Source organism: Polypterus senegalus, chromosome 4 (assembly GCF_016835505.1).
Source record: "Polypterus senegalus isolate Bchr_013 chromosome 4, ASM1683550v1, whole genome shotgun sequence".
NCBI lineage: Eukaryota > Metazoa > Chordata > Cladistia > Polypteriformes > Polypteridae > Polypterus > Polypterus senegalus.
Window position 1 is genome coordinate 237,775,728 of NC_053157.1, and position 23,645 is coordinate 237,799,372.

At 43.8% G+C, this 23,645-nt stretch overlaps 1 protein-coding gene across 1 annotated transcript in view; it reads right to left on the reverse strand.

Annotated features, from left to right (window-relative positions):
* Positions 1-3,258: 3,258 nt before the first annotated feature.
* LOC120528927 (zinc finger protein 845-like) overlaps positions 3,259-23,645 on the reverse strand; it is a 46,054-nt gene continuing 25,667 nt past the window's right edge. Inside the window, exons 5-7 of the mRNA XM_039753004.1 lie at positions 15,616-15,700; positions 12,470-12,977; positions 3,259-5,833 (exon numbers count right to left, since the gene is read on the reverse strand). Coding sequence (XP_039608938.1) covers positions 4,407-5,833; positions 12,470-12,977; positions 15,616-15,700 — 2,020 coding nt within the window. The 3' untranslated portion in view covers positions 3,259-4,406. The remainder of the gene's footprint in view (positions 5,834-12,469; positions 12,978-15,615; positions 15,701-23,645) is intronic.

Genomic DNA, 23,645 nt, shown 5'->3' on the forward strand with positions numbered 1-23,645 from the left:
GAGCTGATAGACAGGTAAGCCCACTGGCGTCTGTCTCTGTTTCCACCAGCAGGCTCGGCGTGAGTCGGGGAATCCTCGGCCCGCCGGATCGCCGCTGCAGATTTGCTATGTGTTCTCGCCGCTCAGTGTGAGCAGCTGATGGGGAAGGCAGTGTCGTGGGAGAGCGCCGGCGTGAGACGGAGGATCGGCGCGGCGCTGGAACCGGAGGCAGGCAGAATACAGCGGAATGGTGAGTGTTGCCGTTCCGTAAAAGCAAAGGAGGGTTTGCGAACATGGCTGTGACCTTTTAGGGACGATCAGCTCCGAGTAGGCAACTTCCTACAACGGGCGGCGGTGCAGGCGGCTGAAGAGGCTGGGAGATCGAACACGCAGGGAGCTGGTAGGATCGGGGGCTGCTGAGTGCCCTGGGTCCTAGCACCCAGCTCTTCAAGCCGGAGCTGTCTCCTGTCGCTCTGCCTGGGCGCCAGGCGGGGCTGGATTTGTGCTTTTGCTGTGCTCAGACCAAGACCGTGGGCGTCCAAGAGAAGAAGGAGGAACCGAAGCGCTGAACGCCGGTTCCTCCGATAGGGAAAGGCGGCGCTGGGTGTGCGCGGCCCGGAGAAGGGCCGTCCTCTGTGCGGGCAGAGGGAGATCCCTGGGCTGCTGGGCGAGCCCATGCGAGAGATGGTGCCGCGGACAGCTAGCGGGCGGGCATGGAACCTGCAGGCGGAGTGACTTCAGCAAACTGCGTCAGGGGCTGCTCGGAAGGGGGGCAGGAGCACTGCGATGCGGAGACGGCCAGACACTGGGTGAGGTCCTGGCAGTGCTTCTGGCCCTCTGTTTCTGTTTCTTACAGGCCCGAAGCCCGGCAGGCGCTGGGGCCGGCGGTCGGCAGGGACCTGCCCTCCTGGAACGCAGGCCTGCTCTGGAGAGCTGCGCCGGGAGGTTTGATGGTGACCCGCTGCGGGGAACAGCGGGGCGGGCGCGCGGACCACAGGCACATTTGCTCCGGGGGAATGCCGAAGGCGGATGTCCCAGGGTGCCGCGTTGGACCCTGGGGGCATAAATGAGACCCTCACCGGGACGTGCTGCCCTTCGGGTTGTGCCGTTCGACCAATGGTCCTCGGGCGAGCTGTGGTCCTTGGCCGGACGCCCAGGAGGACGGGAGGAGGGCTTTGCCTCCAGACCGCGAGGGGCCCCCGCCCTGAGTCCTATTGGGAACCACGGTCGAGGGCAGGGAAGCCCTACCTGTAGGGCCCATGGTTACTGCCAGGCGCCCATGCCGTTCATCCCAGGTGGCCAGCGAACCGGATGGAGCCCGCCGACACCTTAGAGGACCGGAGGATGGCGCTTCCTCCAGACCGGCGTCCGGCCCTGGTTAGACAGGGCGCCAGGCAGTCAGCCCTGTAGGGACCCCCGGCCACTGCCAGGCGCCCCAGTGCCTGTTTATTCGGGGAGCCCGGCACTTCCGCCACACCAGGAAGTGCCAGGGGAAAGCGCATCAGAGACACGGGCGGCTTCCGGGTGCGCAGCCGCACTTCCGCCACACAGGGGTGTGGCCACCGTTAAAGTGCCTGGAAGCAGCTGGAGCCCATCCGGCTCCCCATAAAGAACACGCCTCCCTCCAGTCAGCGGTGGAAGTCGGGAGGCAGAAAGACTGAACTGGAGAGAGAGAGCGGGAGGCAGGAAGGCATAAAGACTGTGGGCCCTGGACTTTGGGAAATGGTGCAGAGGCACTGGGGTCGTGTGAGGTGTGCACTGGACTTTTATATTGTAAATAAGTGTAAATAAACAGTGTGTGGTTTTGAAAATATATTGTCCGTCTGTGTGTGTCGGGCCAGCGTTCACTATATATATATATATATATATATATATATATATATGTGTGTGTGTGTGTCAGGGATGCCAGGGGCAATGACCGGCTGGGGCGCCATGAGGACGGATGTGAGTTCGCCACCCTGGATAGATGGGCCGCCTTCCTGGTTGCTTTGGGGGCCCAGGGTTAAGAGGGCATGAAGCCCCACCCTGTAGGGGGCCCGTGGTTACCGCTTGGAGGCGCCCAATTCCTTGGGGACTGGTTACCTCAGCACTTCTGCCACACCAGGAAGTGCTGGGGCAAGAATTAAAAGGGCGCATGGAGAGCTGCACTTCTGCGCCAATGAAGGAGTGTCAGGAATCACCTGGAGCTCATCCGGGAGAATATAAAAGGGGCCGTCTCCCTTCATTTCAGGGCTAGGTGAATTGGAAGGAAGACAAGGCAAGAGAGGAGAGTGGAGCGGCCCCAAGAAGTGGCATTTGTGGCTAGGACTGTGTTGGGGTTTGTGCACTGATTTTGGACTGGGTCTGGGTGACCATATCTGTAAATACTTTGTATAATAAACGTGTGGTGGTGACAAACAACATGTCCAGCTGTCTGTGTCCGGGTCAAGTCCACAATATATATATACATATACATATATATACATATACATACCTACATATATATATATATATATATATATATATATATATACCTACATATATATATATATATATATATATATATACCTACATATACCATATATATATATATATATATATATATATATATATACATACATATATACATATATATATATATATATATATATATATATATATATATGTGAGTGTGTGTGTATTTATTATCATCTGTACTTGTATTTTACCTAAGAATGGCGCTATGAAAAAAATTAACTGAACTGCATAAATAAACTCGACGATGAAGATTAGCCAGACAAGTCAAATCAAACCAACCTGACTGAATTCTGGCCCTGGTGGCTCTCATATGGAGACGGCTGACTGGTCAGTCATGCTGGATTTCTGGATTGTTGTTCCTGCCCCTTCTGGCCTGCGGAGCTTGAAGGTTCAAATCTTCACTAGGAGTGGCACAGTCTCATTAAAATAATAATAAAAAACAAAACACACAATTCTGACACAAATTTCCTCCTCTTCATGTATTCTTTCAAATCATATTATTAAAGGCTGCACTCATGACAACACCCCTCCCTCCCCTCATATTTATATACATTTGTTCGCATCTGATTTTTTTTACATCATTATATATTTTTCCCAATGAATGTTTTCAATGTTTCAAACAAAGCATATTTCTAAATAAAATGGACATAACATGAATAAATAAAACACGTTGTTAATACAATAATTTAGTAAAGAAAGTCATGCACTGTTCTGTGAAAATGTGTTCCCTGCCCCCACCAACTCCATACCGGGTTACCCCCCTAACACCCCTCCCCCCCAAGAGCTGTCTCAGTACCCCCCATGTCCTCGCGTTTCTTGTCCTAATTGCTCAGTTTCTCAGCACAAAGTGCAAGAATTCTGGCCCACTTGGCATTGCAAAAACACTTCAACCACAGAATTCTAACTTCCTTTCTTCTTCAAGATTTTAAACTCGCTTTGGCTTCTGTCACATCACAGTGGAGGCTAAGTGGGCCATGACAGAATTCTAACTTCCTTATCTCCTGCTATTTTGTAGACAATTGTTTAGTGTATTTTAGAATACGGTTTTGATTCTTTCATCTCCATTTGACAATCGGGTGGCCTGACATGATGCTGAAGAGTCCTCTGATATACAACTAAAGTCAAGTTACCTTCGATGGTGGCAGCACATCTAGAACCACCATCCAAATAATTATAATACAAATACTGTGGAATGTGTATTGGCTTTCTTTTTCACGATTTAAGAGTAATTAATATTTTTTCAAAGGTTGCCATACTAACTAATTAGCTTTATTATTATGTATTATTGGGTGGCACGGTGGCACAGAGGGTAGTGCTGCCCTGTGTTGGCTGGGATTGGCTCCAGCAGACCCCCCGTGACCCTGTAAGTTAGGATATAGCAGGTTGGATAATGGATGGATGGATTATGTGTTATGTTCTTCCAGAATTTCCAATCATCGAAACCTGAGGTGAATACTCACTCATGAGTCCTCAGGGGAGCACAGAGAGAAGCTGCTTAAGGATTAAATTATTATTATTAAATAGCAACTGCTCCTTCAGGCTGTATGACATTGTGAATTCTTCTGTGACTGTGAAAAACGCTTACTTCTGAGAATCATTTGCCACATTTTGACCAACAATACAACTTTTCTCAGGGTCAGTTTCTCTGAAATTTATTGGTGTGCTGACAAGACGGGTGGGACCCCCTCACTTTTTGCAGGCATGATGTTTCTGTGGTAGCGCATATTCCCTTGAATTTTGAATGAAATAGCAGCTGGTCAGTCTTGTGTGACTGTGTACACGGCTTTCTTGTGGGAATCCCTTACCCCATTCAGAGTAACAATACAGCTTTTCTCAGGTTGTGTTTCTCCAAAACGTCTTAAACGTGCTTCCGGGACAGAAGAAAACCCCCACTTTTTATTCCAGGTGTTTCCATTGTCCTATTGTTATTCTTATTCCTTTAAATTTTCATCAAGGGCTGTGTGAATTCTTGCGTGTTTCTTAAGATAGCTCTTACAGGAGAATAGTTTGCCACATTCAGAACAGCTATAAGACTTGTCTCTAGTGTGAATCTGCCTGTGTCTGTGGAGACTACAACTGTCAGAAAATCGTTTGCCACATTCTGAACAACAATACGGTTTTTCTCCAGTGTGGTTTCGTTTGTGGATTTGAAGACTGCGCACTTGTGAGAATTGCTTGCCACACTCTGGACAGGAATGGGGTTTCTCTCCAGTGTGAACTCTCATGTGGTTATTAAGGCTGCTGTTGTCTGAGAAACGCCTGTCACATTCAGAACAGCTCAGTGGTTTCTCCGCAGCATGGCTTTTTTTATGTTTACAAAGGCCACTGCTGTTTGAGAATCGCTTACCACATTCAGGACAGCAATAAGGCTTCTCTCCAGTGTGTATTCTGATGTGGCATTGAAGATGGCCTATCTCTGAGAATCTTTTCCCACATTCAGTACAACAGTAAGGCTTTTCTCCAGTGTGAATTCTCGTATGTTTATAAAGGGTGCTTCTGTGTGAGAATCGTTTGCCACATTCCAAACAACAGTGAGGTTTCTCTCCGGTGTGGATCCTGCTGTGGCTCTGAAGATGGCTTACTTCTGAGAATCGTTTGCCACATTCAGTACAACAGTAAGGCTTCTCTCCACTGTGAATTCGCGAGTGTCTGTGAAGCCTACTTAAAAAGGAGAATCTCATGCCGCACTCAGAGCAGCAGTAAGGTTTTTCTCCAGTGTGAATTTTTGCATGTCTGTGGAGGCTGCTGTTAAGGTAAAATCTCTTGCCACATTCAGAACAGCAATACGGCTTTTCCCCAGTGTGAACTCTCAAGTGTGTGTGCAGACTGCTGTTATGGGAGAATCTTTTGCCACATTCCGAGCAGCAATATGGCTTCTCTCCGGTGTGAATTCGCGTGTGCTGCCGGAAAGCGCTACTGTCGGAGAACCGTTTGCCACACTCGGAACAGCAAAAAGGTTTTTCTCCAGTGTGAATTCTGGTGTGGGTCTGAAGATTGCGTACTTGGGAGAAGCGTTTGCCACATTCAGAACAGCTATGTGGTTTCTCCCCAGTGTGGATTTTTTTATGCTTATGAAGATTATTACTGTGGGAGAATCGTTTGCCACATTCTGAACAACGGTAAGGCTTCTCCTCATTCTGAATTCCAATGTACCTCTGCACTTCTTGGTAACCACTGTAGATGGATTCTGTCGGTGTGAGTTTGACAGCTGGAAGAGAACTACACTGAAAAGAGGCGGCTGTCAAATTCTCTGATTCAGGAGTCGATTTCACCACATTGTCCTGGTTCTGCTGCAGTCTGCACTGAAGAGAGGTCTGGGCAAATGAAGATGGAGAGAGGCTGTCATTCTCCTGGAAATCTGCAATGATAGAAAAAGTTTCAATATTTTAAAATTAATACTTCAAATAGAGTGGTAAAACACTGGTTGCCACACACTGAAAGCCATCACTACTACAACTCCCATGTTGATTTTTGGGTGTACAAATGCGAGCTGCAACAGATGAATGTTGCCACCTAGTGTTTTGGGGAAATACATGGTATGGGGGGGAGGGAGTCTTCCTCTGTCCTTCCTTTATTGTGGCATCCCGGTTAGGAAAAGTACCAACAACTAACTCGACTGAGATGGCCATTTACTATAAAAGTGTCTCAGCTGGTTAAGCAACCATCCATCCTGTGTTGTCTGTGACACTAATTGTTCAAAGTGTGCACTGAATCATTAAACATTCCCCACAAATTCTTTAGGTGTACAGTGGACCCCCCACAAAGTCGCAGTTCAGAGTATGCGGCCTCAGTCATTCGCAGATTTTTCTTTAGAACCTAATTAATATTTGTTAGCGGAAATCGCAAATATCCTCCGCAATTTTTATGGCTTTTTTCGTGGCAATACTGTACTGTAGAGAGAACAGGAAGCAACTGTAGAGAACACCGCGACTTGGGATGGTGAAAGTAGCCGATAGAATTTGAAACTGCAACTCCCAGGAGTCCCTGCTGTGGCTCTGATTGGCCTTCTGCTGAGGCTGCTGGGGCTGTTGGGGTCAAAGGATGTCAGCGTAGCTTTTAAAAAAGGGGGCTGGTGACCCTTTTAATTTGTGTTTCAAGTTCCTGTCTGTCTGCCTGCCTTCTGTTGGGTTACCTGTATTTATTCGTTTTGTCCTCGACGTCTGGATTGTCTGCCTATGTACATGAGGACTGTAAATAGATTCATGGCCATCCAGCGAAGAAAGGAGCGCTCATGAACCCGTCCACCTGTCTTCACCATTTCAGGAACTACTGGTGGGACTATCTGTACATTCCCATTCAACGTGTGGATCTCCGGACTATCTATTTTCGTCATTACATTTCATCCGTTGCCATTTTTCATGAAATTTTTCGCGATTTACTGTGTGTGTGTTTTGTTTGTGCTTTGTTGTATCTAAGGTATAATCGCCGTAAGGGGACAGGGTGGTATCGCTGCTTTCTTATTTCATTTGTTTTTTATTACATTCTTTACTTGTTGTTTGATTACTGGTTTGCTTTGTTTTTGTCTCTGTTTGGGAGTGCGTGCGGGTCGGGTCAAGGCTGGAATCTCAACCATAAAAATAAATAAATCACTGTCTTCTGAATTGCGGCTTCTCGCGCGACACTACAAGCCTGAACAGTACCTGTCCTTTTTGGCCGATTGCTTTGTTTTTCTCTCCTCCACCCAGACAGGGGTTGTGCTCCACTATGATGTTTGTCTATTGTTTAATCGTTAACTAACTGCATGCTGAGCACCTTTTACTTCTAAAAGAGACGTGTTTGTGTGAAGTGTTTGACTAAAGTATTTGTGTCTAATTCTGTGACCCAAGCTGCACTAAGACTAGCCTGCCAGCATGAGCGTTACCTTTTGCTTTCAGTATCTGGTGTGAACCCCCCTTTGCAGCAATAACTGCAACTAAATGTTTCCGGTAACTTCTGACCGTTCCTGCACACCAGCTTGGAGGAATTTTAGCCCATTCCTCCGTACAGAACAACTTCAACTGTGTGCTTGCCTGCAGTCAGTTTAAATGCAGTTGGCGCGGTGATTTACATTCATGGCGTCTCACTTGCACTTTTTGTATGTATTGTTCCAGTAGTTTTTCAAATAGTTTTTACAGCTCATAAGCAGGGTGTAAAATGATCCGTGTTGCAGTAATTGTGATCTTTGCATGAAAAAAAAAAATGTTTTTACTTTAAAATTTCACTTTTTCTTTGTTAATTGTGACGTTTACTTAAAGTGCAGCAAAAAGTAATTGGCATCCAGGGAGGCATTAACCCCCAAGTATGTGGCAGTTTAAGAGTTAAAACCCCAAAATGCCGTTGACACACCCGGCACCTTCTAAGGCTTCTGGCAATGAAAACACATTTGTGTGAATTACAGCACATATAGCGGTAACATTGGTATTTTTACATTCTATCACTGCGAGAGACACATCAGTACAGTACTGTGCAGTATACGGGTTTACCTTTACACTCTTTACTTTTAGGTCATGTATTAAGCCAAGTCTGAAATTAAGTTAAAGTGTTTTGGGGGTATATTTAGGGTTTAAACTATGAAAATAGCCATTTTTTAGCCACATCCAAAATTTGCGTTTTATCACAATTCATGGGTGCTCTACGAACATAACCCCCGCGAATTTTTGGGGGAGTACTGTATACCGGGTGTCCCAAAAAGAATATCAGAGTGTTAAAGAGCTGTAGCTTGGCGCCCATTCATCGGAGACATGAGAGCAACATAGTGGCGTCTTGAGGAGTTAATCTAGTTTCATTTCGTTGCTGGTAGATGGTGCTAGTGCTTATCAGAAAGATAACAGTGTGTTGTTTTGATTATTTATGTTTGCAGCTATGGCTGTGCCACAAACACTGACTGACCCTCAGAATGACAATAACATCTGTCGAAGATACCGGCGATTTTGGAATACTGGTTGTATCTGCAAAGGTAAAAGCACCAAGCAGTGGCGTAGCGTGGGTGTCAGCCACCTGGGGCGGGGGAAAATTTCGCCGCCCCCTTATTTAGGTATTTCAATTTAAAAGACTAAAATACACTCACCTAAAGGATTATTAGGAACACCGTACTAATACGGTGTTTGACCCCTTTCGCCTTCAGAACTGCCTTAATTCTACGTGGCATTGATTCAACAAGGTGCTGAAAGCATTCTTTAGAAATGTTGGCCCATATTGATAGGATAGCATCTTGCAGTTGATGGAGATTTGTGGGATGCACATCCAGGGCACGAAGCTCCCGTTCCACCACATCCCAAAGATAATCTATTGGGTTGAGATCTGGTGACTGTGGGGGCCATTTTAGTACAGTGAACTCATTGTCATGTTCAAGAAACTAATTTGAAATGATTCGAGCTTTGTGACATGGTGCATTATCCTGCTGGAAGTAGCCATCAGAGGATGGGTACATGGTGGTCATGAAGGGATGGACATGGTCAGAAACAATGCTCAGGTAGTCCGTGGCATTTAAACGATGCCCAATTGGCACTAAGGGGCCTAAAGTGTGCCAAGAAAACATCCCCCACACCATTACACCACCACCACCAGCCTGCACAGTGGTAACAAGGCATGATGGATCCATGTTCTCATTCTGTTTATGCCAAATTCTGACTCTACCATTTGAATGTCTCAACAGAAATCGAGACTCATCAGACCAGGCAACATTTTTCCAGTCTTCAACTGTCCAATTTTGGTGAGCTCATGCAAATTGTAGCCTCTTTTTTGCTATTTGTAGTGGAGATGAGTGGTACCCGGTGGGGTCTTCTGCTGTTGTAGCCCATCCGCCTCAAGGTTGTGCGTGTTGTGGTTTCACAAATGCTTTGCTGCATACCTCGGTTGTAATGAGTGGTTATTTCAGTCAAAGTTGCTCTTCTATCAGCTTGAATCAGTCGGCCCATTCTCCTCTGACCTCTGGCATCAACAAGGCATTTTCGCCCACAGGACTGCCGGATACTGGATGTTTTTCCCTTTTCACACCATTCTTTGTAAACCCCTAAAAATGGTTGTGCGTGAAAATCCCAGTAACTGAGCAGATTGTGAAATACTCAGACCGGCCCGTCTGGCACCAACAACCATGCCACGCTCCAAATTGCTTAAATCTCCTTTCTTTGCCATTCTGACATTCAGTTTGGAGTTCAGGAGATTGTCTTGACCAGGACCACACCCCTAAATGCAGTGAAGCAACTGCCATGTGATTGGTTGATTAGATAATTGCATTAATGAGAAATTGAACAGGTGTTCCTAATAATCCTTTAGGTGAGTGTATACAGTAATTCCAGTAATGCCACTGGCACCAAGCGACCTCAAACTTCCTCCTCTGCCGAGAATTTTGCCCGAGTGCAAACTGCGTTCACTCAGAGCCCATCAAAATCAGTTTGACGAGCAAGTCATGAGTTACAGATACCAAGGTCAAGAGCATGGAGAATTCTCCGACGCCGGTTGGTTATGAACCCGTGTCGTCTGCACTTGGTTCAGGCCCTTAGACGAGGGGATAAGACGCGTCGAATTGAGTTTTTCAACTTTCATCCCGCAAAATTTGGAGACCAATGAAGATTTTTTGTTCCTTGATTATCTTCAGTGATGAGACCACGTTTCAAATTAGTTGGACGGCAAATCGTCATAATGTACGAATTTGGGGTGAAGAAAACCCTCATGCAGTTATCAGACATGAACGAGACTCCCCCAAGACTAACGTTTTTTGCGCGATTTTCAACTCGAAAGTTTACGGGCCTTACTTTTTTGAAGGAACCACAGTAACAGGCGTTGTGTACCTGCAAATGCTGCAACATTGGCTGTTTCCTCAATTGGAAGGTCAAGAACCAGCCGAGTTCATTTTTCAACAGGATGGGGCACCACCTCTCTGGTCTCTTCCTAAAGGAGACCCATCCCCAACGTTGGATAGGAAGATCTGGGAATCAAGATTTGTCACACGACCATTGGCCTCCAAGATCCCCAGATATCACCCCATGGGACTTTTTCCTTTGGGGATACGTCAAATGATTAGTGTTCCACTAATTTGTGTATGGAATATTCCATCATTTTCCTCAATAAATAAATGACCAAGTGTAATATTTTTGTCTCATTTGTTTAACTAGTTTCTCTTTATCTACTTTTAGGACTTGAAGTGAAAATCTCATGATGTTTTAGGTCATATTTATGCAAAAATATTGAAAATTCTAAAGGGTTCACAAACTTTCAAACACAACTGTATATGAGAGAATGTGAGTGTGTGAATGCGATAACCGGAAAGCGAATCACTCAATCTGAGCTGAGACCAGTCCTCCATAGGTAATAACAACACAACCCTACTGACCTCACTCGGCGCCGAGGACATTGATTGCAGCACGGCGGAAGAAATGTGCGCTTTTGGTCAAGATCGGAAACTTTCATTGCCCATAAGGTAATGCTCAGTGCACAAATGGCAGCTTCAAAGGGGACAAGTCGTGTGCCGGAGATTTGAGGTTAACTTTGAAAGGTACGGCAGATTGAGCAAGGCTTCAGACCCCTTCACTTTCCGCACACTTGGCCTTGTCGCCCATCAGTCTACACTCAGTGACCCAACACGCACTTCAAAAAGGGAATGCTAAATGCTTACAAATCAAACACTGCATTCCGACTCTTTGCTGTGGAACTTCTAGGTGCCTCCCGCTTGCTTGCAAACCCCTTGAGATGTTTCTAGAACTTGGTGGGAGTTGACTTGTGGCAAACTGAATGGATTGGGCATCGTTCAGAAAGGCACACGTGGACCTGCGAGGCGAAGGTCCTGCAATTCACGTGACACGTCAGGACAAAAAACCTAGCGTTGAAGTCCGAGGAGCTCCATCAGACTGCAAAGGGGATCAAACCTTGAGGTCTTGAGAATTGTGACTTAGAAAAAGTGTGGAAACAGTCCAGCCATACTGAGTAACCGGGCTTTGACCAAGGAGTTGACTGAGAACCCAAAAGAGCTTAGGAAGTCCCCTGCATAAGATGATGGTTGGTCAGCTATCAGAAGGATGAACATCTCAGTAGCTCTCCATCAACCAGCTCTTTATGGTAGAGTGGCAAGAAGGAAACCATTCTTAAGTAAAACGCATGTGAACAGCCCACTCACTGTCTGCCAATCAGCATTAAAACAACTCTGGTCTGAGTAAACAAACATTTGGGCAGCTTCATCTGGTGAAGACCGGACCCTGCCTATCACCGGCTTGATGCCAACCCGTGTGTGAACAGGGAGACCAGTCAGAACTGAGGGAAAGATACAAAAACAGAGAGGTCCTTTTAGAAACCCTATGACCTCAAACTGGTTCAATGGCCTGAAGCACCCAGCCAAGACAACGCTGGACAAGGCAAGTGTCCCAGACTTACAACCCTGTTGAGAGACCTGTAGATGGCCATTTACAGATGCTCCCCATCCCGATATGACAGGGAGACAGGGGATCAACTGTCCAAATCCAGGTGTGCAACCCATGAAGGCTGCTGATGGGCCTTCTACAAAGTATGGAAAGAAGGGTCTGAGAAATAATAATAACAATAATAATAATTCTTTGCATTTATATAGCGCTTTTCTCACTACTCAAAGCGCCTTGCTCAAAGGCCTAACAGAACAGAGTCCCTTTTGGCATTTACGGGATTCGAACCGGCAACCTTCCGATTGCCAGTGCAGATCCCTAGCCTCAGTACCGTTAGGAATTAAAGATGTCAGTTTTGGGATTTTAATAAACTGGCAGAACTTTCTGAAAACCCTTTTTCATGTCTTTATAGGATACTGAGTGTAGGCCGACGAGCAAACACGTCAAGTTGCCCCATTTCAAATGAAATCTACAACACTGTAAAGTGTGCAGAAAGTAAAGGGGCCCGGAAAACTTTACAGTCCACTGTGTTACTTCTGGGGTTGGCTAGTCAGCCGTCATCCACCTGAGTAACTGGTCTCTATTGAGCCTTACTGCGTATCCCACTCTCATTTCCCACCCAGCACAAACATCAATGCTCTCACTGTCACCTTCTAGTTACTTACTTATTCCGACACTCCCAAATAATGGCTGCTCTTCTTCTCCCCTGTTTCCTTCAGAGCTTCTCCCTTCAAACTCCCATAACTCTGATTTCAGTTCTAGGGAAGTCTCATGGGTAGGCAGTTGCCCCGTTTTGGTGAACTGGTGTTGCTCTCCAGGAAGTTCCTGCATAAAAACGTTCCAACTCTGGTGCTTTGGCAGTTCAAAACTGTCTTCAGGATCCTCGACTTTGACCTCAACAATATCCCCCTCACAGTCCTCCTCCTCCTCTTCCTCCTTAAACACTGAAATTCTTTCTTCGCAATCCTCCAGCTTCACACACAAATCCTCTGGGGTGCCCCACTCAATGTCCTCTTGTTTAATGTGATCCAGGATATCACCTTTGGCTGAGGCCATGCTGTGGAAAACTCTTCCCACCCTGCACAAGTCTGCTCTATTCTCTTTTAAGATTCCCTTTTTCTGCGGAGAGATGACTGCACGACCCAATGAATCAGCAGGGAGACTCCTTTTTATCTGTGAAAATATAAAAATGATAGAATTATTTCAAAATGTCATCAAAAAATAACTTGGAACACTTTTGTTCAGGTGTATAAAATCTGTACATTTTGGTTTAATTTTCCATTATATTTTGGTCAAGGTAAAACAACAGATGAACTACATTTAAGACAAATCAAAGCAGGTTTCTTTACACCTCACTTTTAAAACATCTGTTCCAACATTGAAAGGAAGACATGCTGGTGGCTCAATTACTTTATAACCTGGGAAAGGAAGACTGAGTCGACACCTCAGGCTATTGATATGGACATCTGGGACAACAATTTGGTTTACAGCCTGGGAAAGGAAGATCTACTGACACCTCAGAGAACATTACAGGTTTTGATTGTTTGGGAAAATGGACAGTGAATTACTTCATCAATCATTTTGACAGCCAGCCAATCAGGTGCATGTGTTGTGAAACCAAGGCATGACATTTCATAATAAATATGCCTTGGTTTGAAAGCAATGTGAGAAGAAAAGCAAATAAGAAAGAGAAGAAGAAAGTACAGAAGGAGAAGAAGAGGAATGGACAAAGATGGCACTGGTCGTCAGAAAGGCATCATGAACATCGATTGTTAAATCAAACGCCTCCCTGGGACATTCATCCTTGTCATCTGTAACTTTTGTTCGGTATGTTATTTCTAAAAACTATATATATTCAGACTTTCCTGTCAGTACCTATTTTCTATTATTCTTTGTTCCAGTGGTATTATTATTATTCTTGTAATAAATACCATGTTGCTTTTAGCTTTCTATGATTTGTCTTAATGTCTATAGAGTGATTGAAATAATGTTAAGATTTCTTTGAGCACCTAGTGCAGCATGGATATTTGCCATGTGCTGCGAGGTTTATTAAGGCTGAGGGTGAGAGCTCCACCCAATAGTAGGGAAAAGGGCGTAAAGAAGCAATTCTTGGCTGATAAATGGCCTATAGTCAAGAGTGCCGAGTCTTTGTATGTTTAAATGTATTCTTGTAGACCAAAAGTAATATTTAGGTCTGAGATATCACTAAAACATTGTATGTTGTTCCTGCCAATAATAAGTAAGTCTCTTGAAGTGTTGAGTGACAGGCTGTGTTATTCCTAAAGCACTTGTGTGGTTTAAAGTTCCAGAGGTTAATCAGTGTGTGTGTGTCATTCATGGGGCACTGTTGTGGTGAGGGTCTGTGTGTATGTGTATAGCTTTATATGTGTGTGTTCATCTTAAAGTGCAACAACAGACCAACCCAATGACGAACTTGACGAGAACACTTACCCTCGAGGGAAAACAGGTAAAGGGTAAGTAGAGGAAAATACTATGATAATACACTTTTCAAGATTAACTTCCCCCCAAAAAAAAAATAGGTTTTGAGGTGAGAATTCAAATACTGTAAACATTCCATGATAAGCCTAAGAAGCTCTTAGCACACTGGGAGTGAAAAACTAGATGGAGACAGCTGACCAATGGTGTCATATTTGAGACATGTCTGATTGGCTGTTGACCCCCGTGTGTTAAAAAGGGGCTACTTTGCCAACCTGCCTACTGTTTCACTGCCTAAGTCACCCCTCTTCTTACCTTGCGTCTCTGCTTTTACCTCCTGCCAGTAGGCAGTCCTTCAACCTGAATGTAATCGATTCTCACAACCGCAAAGTGTTTTGAAATTAAGATATTGATACATTGAAGTGAGTACTTTTAGAATGAGAGGGCACCTTGGTCCACCACTTACCTGATGGGGATTATTACTGCAAAGTGTAGGAGGCATGGTGACCCAGTGTCATTAGTTCACATTAGATCACATGATACAGGAGTTACTCTTGGGGAACAAACGAAGATGACATCAGAAGCACTGAAGTGAAATGGCAGCCAGTGGACACCCTGAATGATCTGGCCACTCATTCTCAGACCCACCAACAGAGGCACGGGGGCTTCCACAGAGGGAGGATCAAAGTCCTCAGGGGTAAAGGCTGCTAACACAACCCCCATCATGCTGGAAGGTGAAGTGCTACAGATAGTGGAGAACTTCACCAGCATCTTTGAGAAGTATGGGGGCGACAGACTGATGACAAGAGTTAGGATCGGCAAGGCAAGAGCAGTTCTCCTTCAATTAAGGGTCCCGTCCATTACAATTAAAAATCAGGCTCTTCAGTACCAACATGAAGTCAGACCTACTCCATGGAGCAGAGTCTTGGAGGACTACTGTCACCATCACGCAGAAACATCCAGACCTCTCCCATCACTTGTCTTTGAGAAGGACCCTGCAGATACAGAGTGGTCCAGATCTACTTATGCAGATCCAGATCGTCTGGATGACTTTGATTTATGCGGGGACGATTCCATTTTCGGACGCGAAGACGATTCTTCATGTCGTCAGTTCGCACACTTCTCGATGGTCCGGGATTTTTCGGGTGATTTTCTATGTAATAAACTTAATAAGTTATAGCGTAATGAAAATTGCATAATTAAATCTGGACCACCCTATACATTGGCCTCGTACCATCGGCAACCAAGACCTGTGAAAGTGAACAAGACAGGAGCCCACGGAGGATGAGATGATGGCAATGGGGCGATTGCAGCATCACCAAACAAGCGACTACCCACAACCCCAAGGAAGAGATGCCGGCAAAGAAACGCTTACCAACGTAACATGGAGGCGAATGTTAAGGGGTAGCTGGAATGACTGGCTCTTGACTGAGATGCCTGGAGAACTCTGGTTTGGTGGCCTACACACAGAAACAGAAGGGTGAGAAAGGAGAAGATAAGAGAGAGAGGATGCCGGTTGATAGGGGGGTCTCTCCAAGCCATTTTCATTTTTTGCTTCCATTGCATTTTATTTCTTCTGCAATGCCCTCATTGCTCATGCTCATTCTGTTCTATTTTGTTAGATGAATGTATTCTGCCCAGTGGTTGGTTGATTATATCATTAATAGTATTGTGGAGTGGTGAGACCCAAACCCACAAATTACATTACAGCTGCAGGTTCTTTTAACAGGTTCCTCAGTACCACCTAACACAATAACACTGCTGTGCCCACTGTTCTGCTTTGTGCCAGTCAGCATTGGACCATTTTTGAGATGTTTCTGTTCTTTGGTTTGTTCTTTTAGAGCCTTTTTTTGTATGTATTATTGTTTGGCATTTGAAGACACCGCCCACTTTTAAACATCTGCCATTTATTTTGTAGCTACTGCATGTTTTTCCAAATTGTGTCTTGGGCATTTTCTGTGCAATTTTGAATGTTGTGGAAAATGTGAGCCGCTTCGTGTATCTCGGTGCTCACATTTCTGTGGACCCGACAGGGGACTTCTGCAAATCCAAAGCTCAGGTCAAAAAGGCCAGGCAGCACTTCTGTGCCATCTGTGGCAACCGGGGGATCCAGAGATGCCAGGAAACATTTTACACAGGCGTTCACACTGACAGTCACATCCTGATTTGGCAACTGCCCTGTCTGAAGGGTGTTGCCAGTGGTGCGGTGGACCTTCTGATCTGCTTTCTCATCCCTGCAGGTCACCCACACTAAGTGGTGTTGGGTCAGAGCAACCAAACCCATAAAGGGACACCTCTCACCTCAGGCGCGGTGGGTTGAAATCGGGCTCTGCAGTGTCATGGATAAGTCAGAGCAGCTGCCATCCTCAGAACATAAAGCGTCTCACTCAGGACATCTTATGAGCTTTAGCTGCATGCGGTGTAACCCAGCGTTTCTCAACCTTCAAGTATTTGCGACCCAAGTTTTCATAACAGTTTTAATCGCACCCTCCTAATGTTTTTTTTTTTTTTTTTTTGAAAGGAGCCCACTAATACCAATTTGTTCTTTTTTAATGATGCATATTTTATTATACCTACTTAACTTTTATTGACATTTATTTTTCTAGTATCAGAATGTAGTTAATTTGTTTTGGTTTCAATAGATGTATTTTTCATATTTTTGATTCTTGTTTTCCTTTTTTCACATCTTGGTGCCCCCCTTTTTGTTACATCGCACCCCCTAGGGCCACTGGTATAACGGTTGCTACATATTATATGTGTGGTGTCTGTTTCTGCCCCCTTATTCTCTTTGGAATACATGTCCTAGGTGTTCAGTGTTTTAAAGCAGGAGGACCACCAGTGGCTGCAGGTTTTCATTCTAACCCTTTTCTTAATGAGTGACCCGCTTTTGTTGCTAATTAACGTCTTTTGAACTAAACTGAATTGACTTGCGCTTGAAGACTTGGACACCTTAATTGTTTCTTTTTTCCTAAATTAGCAGCCAAACAATGAGCCGAAACAACTGGTGTCCATCACACAATATTTCAAAATAAAGAAAGATGAAGGTCTCAGGAATGTCGATCTACTCAGGTCCACAAAACATTTTAGCAGAGCTCTTAGAAAAGAGGAAATCCACAATTTCGGACGTGTCTGCTAATGCGCCACGAGAGCAGCAACAGGCCATGGAATTAAAGAACGGGTGTAATGAACGACAAGACGCTGGTTGGAGTTTGAAACCCTGACTTAGTTGGTCTTCTCTTGGCTCCCTCACTTCACATTTCATTTTTGTTTATGTGCCGTTTAAGATAAGAAATGAAGCAATTCAGAGGAATGATGGAGAAATTCAGGGTGACAAATTAAAAGGAATACACAAGAAGTTAATTAACAGCACAAACAGGGAACTTAATTTTATAAAAGGGTTAGAATTAAACTTCAGTACCCTGGTGCCCTGCCCGGGGGTTTGTTTCCTGCCTTGTACCCTGTGTTGGCTGGGATTGGCTCCAGCAGACCCTCGTGACCCTGTAGTTAGGATATAATGGGTTGGATAATGAATGGATGGGTAAGAGCAGCGGTTCCCAAACTCGGTCCTGGTCACCCCTTGTGGCTGCAGGTTTTTGCTCCAACCAGATTGAAAATCTGTGATAATAATTGATAACAACTGATCTCATTTAATGAGATGGTCTTTTCTACTCTTCTGTTATTCTGCATTCAGAAAAAAAAACTATGGTTTTTATATTTATAAAACATTTAGAAAAAAATTTTTTTTTTTTCAAAAGATATAAATGCTTAACTCTCTTTTGTTATTTTCATATTATCTCCCCTCTTCCTGTGTAGTTTGCTCCCTTCATTTAACACTAATAGTGACAATTAGCAACCAGCATAGCAGACACCTGGGGGGTATTTTTCGTACGTGGATTACTCGCTTAGCCGGATGTAATTGTTGACGATTTGGCCTGATCCTGGATCTGTCGGTTTTTTCGAAACTCTTGCTGGATGTGCTGTCATAGCAACAGATCCAAATCCTCAAACCTGCTCGGTGTAAACAAGGATCGGCTCACACACTTCATCAGTGTCCGTATATACATATACATATATATATACATATACATATATATATATATATATATATATATATACACACATATGCAGACACACACATATACATACATATCTATACTAATAAAAGGCAAAGCCCTCACTCACTCACTCATTTATCACTAATTCTCCAACTTCCCGTGTAGGTAGAAGGCTGAAATTTGGCAGGTTCATTCCTTACAGCTTACTTACAAAAGTTGGGCAGGTTTCATTTCGAAATTCTACACGTAACGGTCATAACTGGAACATATTTTCGCCCATATGCTGTAATAGACTGCAGCTCAATAGCCGAGGGAGGCGGAGTTGCGTCTCGCGTCATCACGCCTCCTGTGTAATTGAGTGCCTGCCCATATAAGGTAAATATTCGTGGGTGAAGGACTCTGCTTAGCATATTCATAAGTAAAAATATCTGAATCACAAACTGATGTTAATTATATTTTGTCCATGAATACTTATTAACTAATTCCAAATAGTCTGCCCGCTTCCTTTCATAGCTTTTCCGATGGTTGTGCTGCTTCCAGGCATAATAAAGCATTTAACCAATCACATCTCAGCTATCATTTGTTGCCAGGCAGAGAGGCCTTCACAATCCATTGTGCAGGCACTCTAACACAGACTAAATGTCGATTAAACTGTTGCTTCAACCAATCATGTTTTGAGTTGGTGTCAGTACGGCAATGTCACCGTATTCAGACCCATTCATTGGATAGGAGCCGCAGGTTCGACTTTCAGCAGTAGCTTTGATGGCAATAGAAAGGGACTTTTTGGTGGAACTGAGGCGCACAGATAATCCGTACGACAGAGAAATTCAACTGTTTTTGAGGAAAGAGAGGACGATGGATTTTGTTTACAAATAATCCAAATTTTTGGTGAGTACAATGTTGCGATTTTCCTAAATAATATTGCAAGTTTATGAGTTATTATTGATGTTTTTTGTGAGTGTCGCGGCTGTGGCTGCAGTAGAAAGGAACTTGTTCACCCCTGGTTTGTCTATTCAATAAAGGCATTTATTGTAGCTACAGGAGTTATCGATCTGCAATGCAGCGGCTCTTTATACTGTATTTCTGCATATTAAGATGGTTTTTATAACCATAAATTAGTTTTTGAGGGGCGGTTTGATTTAGATGGGGCAGTATTGAAGGCCTAGGTGTGAAATGCACGGTCCGCCACTGGACCAGATGATACGTAAATTTAATGAACATTACAACCTGAAAATAAACAAAACTGTAGAGAGGCTCATGATTAAATGAACGGTAAAAAAGTACGAGCGAAGGGACGGTGACTTATTGAGGCAGGCAGGCGAAAGCACAATAGCATGGAGCTCGATGTAGTGCGTGTCAAGTCGATCTAAAATGCGCGCTTAGATAAAAAAAAAAAAATCTTTTCAAGTTCTATTTGGATATAAGTCATTTTTATTTAGTCGACAGAAATATCTTTGGTAGGAATGTAAGTTGAATTTAGTCTTTAAATTTCTATGGTGAAGAAAAATTTATGCAATGATGACTGCATTCAGCTTACATTCCTACCAAAGATATTTCTGTCGACAAAATAAAAATGACTTATATTTAAAATTTAAATAGAAGTTGAACAGATATGATAGTTCATAATATCCACACAGCACTAAGTGAGCGTAAGAGCGGGAGTCACCCGTTTTAACAAGCAGCGTATTGCACTGATACGAAATAGTCTGCCCATTTAATGATTTAGGAATGGATAAATAAATTAAGATTTTGTACAAATAATGTTTTTAATCTTTCTTCCTTAATGGATTCTAGCACCCCCAGCAATAGCTGCCGCACCCCAAAGAGTATATATATATATATATATATGTGTGTGTGTGTGTGTGTGTGTGTGTGTAAAGTGGTGTGAAAAACTATTTGCCCCCTTCCTGATTTCTTATTCTTTAGCATGTTTGTCACACAAAATGTTTCTGATCATCAAACACATTTAACCATTAGTCAAATATAACACAAGTAAACATAAAATGCAGTTTTTAAATGATAGTTTTTATTATTTAGGGAGAAAAAATCCAAACCTACATGGCCCTGTGTGAAAAGTAATTGCCCCTTGTTAAAAATTACCTAACTGTGGTGTATCACACCTGAGTTCAATTTCCGTAGCCACCCCCAGGCCTGATTACTGCCACACCTGTTTCAATCAAGAAATCACTTCAATAGGAGCTGCCTGACACAGAGAAGTAGACCAAAAGCACCTCAAAAGCTAGACATCATGCCAAGATCCAAAGAAATTCAGGAACAAATGAGAACAGAAGTCATTGAGATCTATCAGTCTGGTAAAGGTTATAAAGCCATTTCTAAAGCTTTGGGACTCCAGCGAACCACAGTGAGAGCCATTATCCACAAATGGCAAAACATGGAACAGTGGTGAACCTTCCCAGGAGTGGCCGGCCGACCAAAATTACCCCAAGAGCGCAGAGACGACTCATCCGAGAGGTCACAAAAAACCCCAGGACAACATCTAAAGAACTGCAGGTCTCAATTAAAGTCAGTGTTCACGACTCCACCATAAGAAAGAGACTGGCCTGCAAAAACGACCTGCATGGCAGATTTCCAAGACGCAAACCACGGATAGCAAAATTGAGACGAGCCCTAATGTTCTTTTTGCTTAAGAAACATCTCAACGATTGCCAAGACTTTTGGGAAAATACCTTGTGGACTGATGAGACAAAAGTTGAACTTTTTGGAAGGCAAATGTCCCGTTACATCTGGCGTAAAAGGAACACAGCATTTCAGAAAAAGAACATCATACCAACAGTAAAATATGGTGGTGGTAGTGTGATGGTCTGGGGTTGTTTTGCTGCTTCAGGACCTGGAAGGCTTGCTGTGATAGATGGAACCATGAATTCTACTGTCTACCAAAAAATCCTGAAGGAGAATGCCCGGCCATCTGTTCGTCAACTCAAGCTGAAGCGATCTTGGGTGCTGCAACAGGACAATGACCCAAAACACACCAGCAAATCCACCTCTGAATGGCTGAAGAAAAACAAAATGAAGACTTTGGAGTGGCCTAGTCAAAGTCCTGACCTGAATCCAATTGAGATGCTATGGCATGACCTTAAAAAGGTGGTTCATGCTAGAAAACCCTCAAATAAAGCTGAATTACAACAATTCTGCAAAGATGAGTGGGCCAAAATTCCTCCAGAGCGCCGTAAAAGACTCATTGCAAGTTATCATAAGCGCTTGATTGTAGTTATTGCTGCTAAGGGTGGCCCAACCAGTTATTAGGTTCAGGGGCAATTACTTTTTCACACAGGGCCATGTAGGTTTGGATTTTTTTTCTCCCTAAATAATAAAAACCATCATTTAAAAACTGCATTTTGTGTTTACTTGTGTTATATTTGACTAATGGCTAAATGTGTTTGATGATCAGAAACATTTTGTGTGACAAAACATGCAAAAGAATAAGAAATCAGGAAGGGGGCACATAGTTTTTCACACCACTGTATGTGTGAATATATGTGTAGGTGTATATATATATATATATATATATATATATACACATATATATGTGTGTATATGTATATATGTAGATATATATGTATATAGGTAGATATATATGTATATCTATATATGTTTATGTGTGTGTGTGTGTGTATACACACATACATTCAGACACTCACCTAAAGGATTATTAGGAACACCTGTTCAATTTCTCATTAATGCAATTATCTAATCAACCAATCACATGGCAGTTTCTTCACTGCATTTAGGGGTGTGGTCCTGGTCAAGACAATCTCCTGAACTCCAAACTGAATGTCAGAATGGGAAAGAAAGGTGATTTAAGCAATTTTGAGCGTGGCATGGTTGTTGGTGCCAGATGGGCCGGTCTGAGTATTTCACAATCTGCTCAGTTACTGGATTTTCACGACAACCATTTCTAGGGTTTACAAAGAATGGTGTGAAAAGGGAAAACATCCAGTATCCGGCAGTCCCTGGGCTTAAAATTCCTTGTTGATGCTAGAGGTCAGAGGAGAATGGGCCGACTGATTCAAGCTGATCGAAGAGCAACTTTGACTGAAATAACCACTGCTACAAATCCAAGGTAATGCGCAGCAAAAGCATTTGTGAAGCCACAACACGCACAACCTTGATGCGGATGGGCTACAACAGCAGAAGACCCCACGGGTACCACTCATCTCCACTACAAATAGGGAAAAAGAGGCTACAATTTGCACGAAGCTCACCAAAATTGGACAGTTGAAGACTGGAAAAATGTGGCCTGGTCTGATGAGTCTCGATTTCTGTTGAGACATTCAAATGGTAGAGTCAGAATTTGGCGTAAACAGAATGAGAACATGGATCCATCATGCCTTGTTACCATTGTGCAGGCTGGTGGTGGTGGTGTAATGGTGTGGGGGATGTTTTCTTGGCACACTTTAGGCCCCTTAGTGCCAATTGGGCATCATTTAAATGCCACGGGCTACCTGAGCATTGTTTCTGACCATGTCCATCCCTTCATGACCACCATGTACCCATCCTCTGATGGCTACTTCCAGCAGGATAATGCACCATGTCACAAAGCTCGAATCATTTCAAATTGGTTTCTTGAACATGACAATGAGTTCACTGTACTAAAATGGCCCCCACAGTCACCAGATCTCAACCCAGTAGATCATCTTTGGGATGTGGTGGAACGGGAGCTTCGTGCCCTGGATGTGCATCCCACGAATCTCCATCAACTGCAAGATGCTATCCTATCAATATGGGCCAACATTACTAAAGAATGCTTTCAGCACCTTGTTGAATCAATGCCACGTAGAATTAAGGCAGTTCTGAAGGCGAAAGGGGGTCAAACACCGTATTAGTATGGTGGTCCTGATAATCCTTTAGGTGAGTGTATATCATTAATGGTGCACTGCACGTTATACACTTGACCTGAGCATTCCCAGTTTTCCTCCTCTTTCTTTCTCTGTACGTTTGCCACTCATTTGCTCAGAGCTTCCTGAGCGGCTTTTCTTTTCTCCACCCTAGCGGCCCGCTGCTTTTATTCTTCCATCGCATCTTTTTGCGTTAAAACTGATTAAGTCCGTGTTTGTGTTCAATTACATAGTACGTTTTCTTTAAATTTTCACTTCAGCTGGCACTTACGCCTTCAATCTGCCTCAAGAATGATTTAAAATTTGAAGAGGTAGGGGAAGTGACGCGAAGGTGGAAGGTAATGAGAACGGCGCTCGTATGCGGCACATTGCCGTCATGCTGATCGCTGATGAGAGTTGATTCTACAATGAAAAATAAAAATAAAAAAAAAGAGCAATAACCTCGGAGGTCAATCATCACCACGAAATCGGATAGTAGATGTCACGTATTATGT